The following is a 10,035-nucleotide window of genomic DNA, read 5'->3' on the forward strand; positions in this document are numbered from 1 at the left end:
CCAACTGTTTAACGATTGAAGAAAATAATTTAAAGTGGGTGATGAATCTTGTCTTTTGTCTTGTTATTTGGTAAGATTGCCCAGTTAAAGATTGACGCCAATCCTTTTGCAAAAGCTTTCAGAAGTGATGGACTGCATGGCAAGGCTAAACGGTGAGTACGTGTCTGAATTTATCAGGTATGGCTCGTGTCCTCTGTCTTGAAAGATAATGAGCGCCATAGTTACGGAGAACGAAAGGGAGGAGGAAGCCACGGCCTCAGCGCGAGGTTGAGACCTTGGACTAGCCAGGCCGTGAAATCATCCGAACCAAAAACACAGAAATGAGAAACAGTAAGTAAAATATACCTGGAATTAGAGTTCCAATTTCGGTTTACAATTGTAAAAATTTACGGAAATATATATATGTCACCCTACCTTCCTACTTTGACGTGTTAGCCAGACTACGTCAGAGGTGTCCACTCCTCCCCCCACCGTCCTGCTTTGACGTGTTAGCCAGACTACGTCAGAGGTGTCCAGTCCTCCCCCCACCGTCCTGCTTTGACGTGTTAGCCAGACTACGTCAAAGGTGTCCACCACTCGCGGTTTCTGGCCCAAATCCAAGGTTTCTTTTTCTCGATTTTTATATTACGTTAGATCTCATGTAGATTCAAGCAAATAAAAGACATCTGCCATATACATCGTCATATAACGTTTGTTTCAACGTTAATAGGCGTCGTATGGAAACCATGAGCGCTTGTGAATATTGGAAAATTCCAGAATATGGTCCATCATCAGACTGTTCAAATATGGAGGACTCTCTTGTCAACAGTGACGAGCCAGACGTGGAAAATAACTCCTCTTCGAATGAACTCGCCGATGAATTCTCACCTGAAGAAAGCTTCAATTGCGACGAACGACAAGTGAATGGAACACGTAAAAATTCAGCGAGTCAGACAGGTATAACATGACGTCATTACACATGCGCCCGTAGAGATAGAGGGCAGACAATATACAGTTTGGTAGAATTCTACTAGTGTACTAGTGCAAATGCTGCAATCTGATTGGCTGCGCTACTCGTACACTATCAACCGTTATAGTGCAGTCTAGGAAATGCGGCGGTTTTCGTTTATCCGAAGTGTTGGAGGAACGTTTAAATGTAAATGGATAATTAAATTCCTGAGAAGACTAAAAGAAGGTCATTAACTATAATTTGACTTTAAAATCTTGAAATTATTGAAACAAAACGGGTGAGCGCGCGTAAACAAATGCAAAATTCCAATGACAATTTAATCCGTGCGATGTTGTTAAGGCGACCTTATCAACTATCGCCTCATAGACTCAAATCAAAAGTTGAGAGCGAGTAATTGTTAAATATGCGTCAACAAGAGAGGTTGAAGGGTAAGAGAGCTCATCTTCATATTGACCTTAGTTCAACGTAACTCCTCGCAAGTTATTTTTAGATCACTTTCGGTTTCACGAACCCCAGGAGGGTCAGGGAAACGCCAATCCCGTGCCGCGGAGTTTGCTCACGTAGATCCCCAAGGCGGTTTTGCAGCGCATTTTCATTCTCCACGAAAATATATACGCAACGCGCGTGGTACCATTATCCGAGGAAATTTGGGTACCATGTCTAAACATAAACTAAGAGGGATTAGCTACAAGTAGGGAATTACGCCTATAAAGGGTATTAACCCTCATTCTTACCCTTTTCATCCTCTCTTGGCCTCAATAATGATTTGTAAAAGAATAGGCCATTTGCAAGCCTTTTCGTTTTACATGAAGCCTGCTACAAAATTAAACTGGTACTCTTTTATCTTGTGGGTGACCATAAGATTTGAGAATTTAGAACCTATTTTGTTGTTTGATTGGAACACAGGATTGTGCAAAGACGTTTTGGACGTACATAACAAGATTCAAAATGGAACGAGCAATGAGGAAATCCTGTCAATTGTGTCACAAGCTACGCAACATCAGTCCACAAATCCACCCGGCGAAAATGACTCACATTTAATGTGTGAAGAGTCTGCAGAATGGATGTGGGGGTTTGACGAGCAAATGTCATTCAGATACGCTTCCAATGGCCAACTGGAAGGCCTCTTCAAGTATGGAGACAGCCCTAAGGATTCCTCGAAGAATTCCATTGATGTGGGCGAGGTTACGAAAGCTACGGTCAACAGGAGGAAAAAATATCTCCCGAGGAGGCTGCAAAGAACGGTGGATTCAACGTTAACAAACGTGAGTTCAGAAGAAATACTGGAGTTAGAGCCCGCGGATAGACCTGCTGTTGACCAAGTAGATTTGCCGCCGCTACAACCGAGTGACAAAACATCCATCTCTGCTAATGACGGGAAAGCAGAACAGTCCTGCAGTACAGACGAGCAGACGACACGATCGACTCCCTCGCCGTGTTTTGAACCTGTTGCAAAGCCATCCATTAGCTGTAAAACCCCACTTCATCCACAAAAGACAAATTCCCATACCGACGCCATGCATGCGTCTGGCGAGTCACTGGCTACTCCTGCTAATTCTATGCTGTCGACGGTTACTCCTGGACCAGGGACCACAACCGGTTCTTCTCTAACAGCTCTGATGCAGATGTGTTCAGACGCTGAGTCAGGTTTGGACAGCCGAAGGTCAATGCGACAACGGAGAACGGCGACAAACGACACCTCCAAGAAATTGGAGATGCTAGGCACACCTGGTAGGAAGGGTATTTTTCCAGGAGAACTTTCAGAAGCCAGGATGTCTACGTCAAAAGAATACGCGGGACCAGTAACCCCCCAAGACTGTGATTCTTCGTTTAAACGACAAGTGGAATCTGCGGCATCTTCCTATGGTCAGCTTTCTCAGCAGTCAGATCACAACTACTCACTTCCACTGACTTCTGAGGGCGAAGAACGGACCAGACCGTGCCTTATTCCAACATCCTCTGCATTCATTGGACACGTAACATCATCGGGCATAAATGCAACCCCTCCTGCGTTTAACAACTACAACAGTAACAGCAGTAGCACCAGCATGAATTCGTTTGTACACGTAACATCATCGGACATAACTGCAACGTCTCCTGTGTTCAGTAACTACAGCAGCAGCAGCAGCGGCAGTCACAGCATAAATTCGTTCGTAAGCGCAACATCATCGAACATCAATGCAACGCCTCCTGCGTTTAAAAACAGCAGTAACAGTGGAAGTCACAGCATGAATTCGTTTGTCAGACGCGCAACATCATCCGACATAACTGCAACTTGTCCTGTGCTCACCAACTACAACAGCCACAGCATGAATTCATTTGTACACACCACATCATCGGACATAACTGCAACGCCTCCTGCGGTCAGCAACCACAGCAGCAGCGACAGTCACAGCATGAATTCGTTTGTACACGCCACATCATCGGACATAACTGCAAGGCCTCCTGTGTTCAACACCTGCAGCAACAGCAATACTAACAGCATGAATTCTCTTGTAAGCAATAGTGTAAGCACGTCACCGACAACTACCTATTCGAGGGCATACCCTTATATCGAAGAGCCCTCTCCAATGATTGTGGACAAATTTTCCGGTTATTATATTGTGAATGGGCACACCAGCGGACAACTTCAACAAAATAAACAACAAGGATACAGGCCTATTGTTCCCGCTCCCAACCAATCAGTAAACGTCTGCTCTGATGAGCCCGCGAGTGATCCTTCACTTACTAGCAGTTGTAGTAGCAACAATATTCCCTTTCCCATAATAATCGACAGTTTCTCCATCAACGAAAATTTTCGAGCCGCTGTTGAGCATCGAAGCTTCAAGTATAAGATTTTAGAGTCACAAAGGCAAGCAAATCCTGTTTCCAATTTAATGCCACAACAAACTTCACCACCACCGCCACAAGTCAACCGAGGTCATTTCTCATCACCCTACCTGAATCAAACTGGTCAGTCTGGTTATATCGCTCTTGATAACACTGTTCTCATGAGAGCGTTTCCCCTCGAAAAATTCTACTCGTTTTCTGCACCGGCCGAACAACTACCACAGCCTCCTTCCGTTCGACCTCTCACCCGCTGCTACAAGACGACGCGGACGAACTTCAGCCGCATGAGCCTGGAACCTATCTGCAGTGTGATTCATCCGAGGATCGATTTAACATCTCAGAAATCCGCTACTGAAGTTGCAAATCAAAGGGCGTGGGTTTGGGGAATTTGATCGCTGTTTTATGCTTTGAGAACGTAGTTTGTAATCGACTTTATGTGTTTTTTTTCGCTAATGAACTAGAGAGATTACATTCGTTAAGGTTTGTTTCTTTGTTTGGTTTGCGTTTCGTTGCTATGGCCAGAGTAAAGACTGTTCAGCTGGTCACTGAGCGGTTTGTGTTGAAAAGTTAACGTTGTTGAATAATATGACATTATATGCTGACGTGATAATATTTGGTTATTAAATAAAGGGGATAGATTGTTATCGACTAGCGTTTCCATTTCTATGAAGAAAGAACGGAAGGGAGAACAAATAATACTTTGTCTCTAAAGAAGTTCACTCTGAGTATGTTCTGTGATAAATATCGTCAAAGCATTGAACGTCAAGACACTAAAATCATATTTGCCACATAACTTCTATCATCTAAAGTACTTATGTGGTGTATACAAGTCTTGCAAACTGAATAAAACTAATACCCCATTCACACCAACTAAACTGGTTTAACTAAATCAGCTTTAGGTTTTTTTCCAAGTTGTCGATTACGTTTTGCAGTCATTTTGAGAAGACAAATTTTAAACCATCTTGTTATCATATTTTAGTCAAACACTGAGGTTTTTACGTGGTTAAGTTGTGGGGTGTGCATGGTATGAGCAACTAATTTTTAGCCTTGTTCAGTTAAACCACTTTAAAAGATGTTTAACATGTTAGCCCTTTTTAGCTTTGGGAAAGGTTTAAGCCCAAAGGCCCTTGCTTATTTCAATCCCGTCTTACTTTAAAAACAGCATTGAAGCTCGAGTCGTCAAACTTTGTGACTTTTCCTCAAAAAAAAAAAACACATCAGGGAGCATTTTTGTGTTAATTTGTTTTGGCCGAGTGACTTGACGTTTCTATGGCAACCATGTTTTGAAAGAGTGCATGTTTAACCAAAATTTCTGTTTTAGTGCAAATTCTCGACCAGAGTTTTTCAGTGATAATTTGAATTTGCTTCAAAAATGCAGAAATGTCGTTCATGCAAACAAATGGCGGTTATGTCGCTAATTTCAGTTCTCTTTTCACGAAGGAGTTTGTACTCTAGAACAAGCAACTTTCTAGGTAAGCATTTAGGAATTCTCCCTTATTTCCTCTTAAAATCTGTTGACAAACAACAGACCTATAACTGTTCTTCGGTTTTGTGCAGAATCTACAAAAACCTTTCTAATGTTGATAGTTTTCCCCCTTCTGCGCGTTTATCTCCATTGTTGCCAACCAGTCTGCATAACGCTTTCTGGGCAAAGGTTTTATTTGAAGGATCTCTTTGCCAGGGTTTTAACAGATCTTTTCAGCCCCGCAAGACTTGTTCACAAAGCATCCCCGGAAAATTTTGTCGCATACATGTCCGTCAAAAAAAGTAGGTAAGTAAATTTGCGCCGTTGAACGGTTGTATATATGAACAGACTAGTAGTAAGGAGACATTTCTAACTGATTTCTAGCGCAATTGTTAGTTTATTTCAATTTCGGAGCGTCAAAAGTTTGACCAAAATTTTCAATTGTAGATTCACAAAGCACAGCTGTCCTCCGCATTCTCAAGTCCGTCCATCAACCGCATGAACCTCATTCCGTCACCTAAAAAAGCTATTACTCTATATAACAATAGTAATCGGAGAGAGTATTTTCCATCAGTTTTAATTGGAGCGGTGTAGTTGCTAATCAACACTGCTGGAACAGAACTCATGAGTACAACAAGTTCACTCTATTAACGCATGAGATTCGGGAAAGTGTTATTCAGGACTTCCTGTTGAAATTTAAAAATTACTGTGTTTCCTTTTCGCGTTAAATTAAAGAATAATTCTTTAATGATAGCAAGGAGGCTGAGCAGGGTTTATTTTAATTGGAATCTACCGGCTAATTGGAAACAAAGCTGTAAGCGACCGGACTCGTCGAGCATTATGTTCTAGATGTGTGAAGTGTTTTCGGGACCCATAATGAACAGGTGTAAACCAAATACTCCGATTACAAACTACAAAATTCCCCTCCGGCGTTCGAAACTAACTCATATATCAACTTTATCATCTTTCAGGCTTAAATCGCCTTTTTCTGTAAGCGTGAATTTGGAGATCGGCCAGTTTAAAATTATATTATCATATTGAGGTTTAAATACGTATGTTGTGCTACTAACTAATTTCTTTAGGTCTTGAATATTCTAGTTCTTCGTCACAACCTCAGTTCACGGGGGCGAGGGAGTGACATGGAGTCAGAAGTGGACTACGTACACAACAGGTGAGGACAAGTGAACATAGCAACAAGATTTGCAAAACTGCAATATCTGTCAATATATCTTTGCCTCTGGAAAAATCTAAATCAGATACCTTTGAGATTTCAAAGTTTGTGTTTAATTTAACTGTAACTATGCAAGGCGATAAAATGGACTGAATTTTAATGGCTCCTTTTGGAATAAATTTGACTGCTGTGCACTAATGGTTCGAGTTTGAAGAATTGTGAGCATAACCTCCAAATAAAAATGAATATTTCTATATTAAAACTGTGAACTCCACTCTTTGAGGCTGCATGCCATATCGGTGAATTTTTAAAATTGGAATTTAAGTAAACTACAGCCAGAACAAGTGCACTTGACGAATGACATTCGGGGTATAAATATCAAAAGGGTTTTTGGTATAGTTTGAGAAAGTCTCGAGGATATCTTTTCGTTATAAATATTGAAGTGTATAAATACAAGATTGTGCAACTTTTTTTGTAGCCTACGCATTCGTTTGATTTCAGAGATGAATTTTCAAGGATGAATTTTTCTTTTTATCTTTTTTATGTTCAAGGAATATTGAATTTAGATCAGTGACGAATTATAGGTCGATTTAATTTACTGAATGGTGTTTTTCAATTTACACTGATGAAACCTTCAACTGACTCACCGTCACATCTTAGCTCATTTACAAAGTACGAAAGAATAAAAAGCCGTATTACAAAAGATGACTGATTCGTAGCAGTTTCATTTGAAACGTCACTGTCAATGCGCACGCTAGGGTTGATCACAGAGCTCAATAGAATTCATCTGAATGGTCGCAGACTAGCATTTCAACCACAGAATTCAAAGTTAGAACCACCTTGTACAGCATGATAAACCGTACCACATGAACGTATGCTCAGTAGCTTTCATTTAAACGGTCACACACTGGGGCTTCATCGACTGGGGTTTCATTCATCGACTTTAAATTTACATCCACCTTGTACAGTTTAACTGTTTCTCTTGCTTTAAGCCATCCTTGCATATATTTTCGTATTTCTTTCTGCTCTTAATCGAGCTCAGTTTATTTCAGCGTCAAAACTACTATACAAAGCGTTATCAAAATGTGGCGAAGAGTTTGGCCGGGACTGATCATCTGTAAACAGTGTTCTCTAATTAAGTGGAGGCCTCTTTACTGAAAACAGCAGGAAAAATATTTGGGGAAACACCCAACTCGCAAATAAGCGCATGCCTAGAGCGTTGATATTGCAAAAACATAACACGTAATACAACTCAAGCCAAGCAGTTCTCACAAATTATAGTCAACAACAGTTCTGAGGACCATTTAACACCTTCAAATCGTGTTTTTGGAAGTTTTCTAATCGATCTTCTCCATTCTTACATCTGTTCTCTGCTCTGTTTTGCGTAATTACGATGCTCTTGATATTTCTCTACCGTATTAATTTTAAGGTCGATAATCAGTTTCTATCTTATCTTGCACAATACACCACAGTTTGAATCTTCCACGCAGCTGATCTATAGATGTGAGATCATCTTTAAAATTATCGTTGCTGTTTTTCATACATTTTCTTTAATCGTCCTCGAGTTCTCATCTTAACCTCGGGTACTCAGCTACCCTGATTAACTCTCCTTGGATTTGTAATAAAATCGTATAAAGAGTTATAGAAATTACTCAATCTCAAAACAAGTCAGAAAGTTGGAAAAATATACGTTTTTTTTTTCAATTGCTTGCACGTCAAGACAAACAAACAACTGTTTAACTCTTTTCTCGAAAAGCCGTTCCAACAAAATTGGCATGATGTCAACCACTTGTATTACTTGCAGAATATTTGCTGCTATTATATTGTGTCATACATAAAACAGATAATCAACCAATCATCGAATATCAGTCACCTTATATTAGACCTGAAAGACAATATGCACCGTATTTTTCCCTACTCAAATATAACAGGCTTTTCTAAAAGTAAATGAACTAGTAAATGAACTATATAAGTTTAAAAACTTATATAGTTCATTTACTAATGGCAATACAAGGAAAACAAAAGCATTGTTTCCATAGCCATATATAGCCATTTCATGACTAATGACGTGGAAGTAACACTTCTCTATAAAACTGGGGCATCAAAGTGGTCATCTGACTTTTGACAATTCCAGGCTGGAGTGGATAAGGTAAGAGTAGTTTTTGTTTGCCCTACTCAGGTGGTATTTTGGCAAATGGGAAACATGCTCGTATTTCTTTCGAAAAATTTATCTCGGTCGGTACGTAGGATTCTGAAATTGCAGGTCAAATCTGGGTGCCAGCAAATCAATTATTTTCATTATCGAGATGCCACTGAGAACAAAGCAAAAACCAGAGAACATTTTTTTTTTCTTAAAAAGTAGATACGAAGACAATAACTTGTAAAACTGAACAAACTTCTCAAATTACCTTTCTTTTTACTATGACAACCTGGATATTGACATTAACGACCACAATCTTGAGAATGATGTTTGATGCATCGAAACGTCAATTGACATCACTTTTTATCTTTCTTGTCAAATGCATTAACAAGCAACTCATTATCCGCAAACTTTGCTTCCTCCTTGCTTAGCACACGGAAATACTTCGGTTACCACAAGCATCCTTTTCGAAGCAAAGTTTTAAAGGCGGAAATTGGCAGTGTAACAATTTCGGAAGAACTTCTGAACGTCGAGGCATATAACTCGATGTTCACAGCAAACTAAAACAATCTTTGCTGATGTTTAAGGTGCACTGAGTTGTAAGCTCGATTGGACGTCAAAAAACTACAAAATGACACTGCGATATAGATAGCATTTGAGCAAGAACCACAAGCATGGTAAGAAGCAGTATGTTTTATAAGAAGACATGATTGATCCTGTGAAATTCAAGCCTGACTAAATTCAGGCTTTAACGGAATTCGAACCCATGACCTTCGTGATACCGGTGCAGTGCTTTACCAGCTGAGTTATCAAGCTAACGGGGAGCTGATCACATTGTGAATTCGTAATATGATATACCCGTTGATGGTGAAGATACTAGTTGAAATAATGATCATATATTTGAACTTCGGAGAAAGAGATGAAGACATGATTGATCATCGTAGTAATATACAAAACTTAAGCAGTTGGGATAACCTTTATTACTTACAATTAATAGCTGTTTCAAGCCAAGAAAATATCAATTTGCCATCTCTTAGTTTTTCTTTCTTTTTAGACCATCTAATTTAAACTTTTCCCTCCGACAATTTTGACCCAATTTTCGGCGTGCAAGAGGAAGTCAGAGATGACAACGCTAGTCGTATCTTGATCTAAAAACTCACTTACTTGAATCAGTGCGACAGAGCTTGAGTGTCGTATTCGATAAATTGTTTTTGAACTTTTTCCGGCCTCCCAGGGCACCAACTCGGAAAACAGGAAATAATTACTTAATAGTAAAATATTGACTACCAAAAAGATTCACCGCCTGTACTTATTGCTTAGTAGCTTAGTCAAACAGAAGGGTACCAACAATAAACTTTTAAAACGTTGGATCGGGGGCGGGGGGGGGGGAGGCACTCTGTAGATCTTTTGGTAGTGGTGTACTGCTGGGACACCCTATACTAGACCATGATCAGTTTGATTTTGCAACCCTATTGTAGACT

At 40.0% G+C, this 10,035-nt stretch overlaps 1 protein-coding gene across 1 annotated transcript in view; it reads left to right on the top strand.

The window, feature by feature from the left end:
- LOC145463170 (uncharacterized) overlaps positions 1-6,776 on the top strand; it is a 14,169-nt gene extending 7,393 nt beyond the window's left edge. Inside the window, exons 4-6 of the mRNA XM_081446892.1 lie at positions 76-152; positions 710-936; positions 1,856-6,776. Coding sequence (XP_081303018.1) covers positions 76-152; positions 710-936; positions 1,856-4,170 — 2,619 coding nt within the window. The 3' untranslated portion in view covers positions 4,171-6,776. The remainder of the gene's footprint in view (positions 1-75; positions 153-709; positions 937-1,855) is intronic.
- The last annotated feature ends 3,259 nt before the right edge of the window (positions 6,777-10,035 follow it).

This window comes from Orbicella franksi, chromosome 12 (assembly GCF_964199315.1).
Source record: "Orbicella franksi chromosome 12, jaOrbFran1.1, whole genome shotgun sequence".
NCBI lineage: Eukaryota > Metazoa > Cnidaria > Anthozoa > Scleractinia > Merulinidae > Orbicella > Orbicella franksi.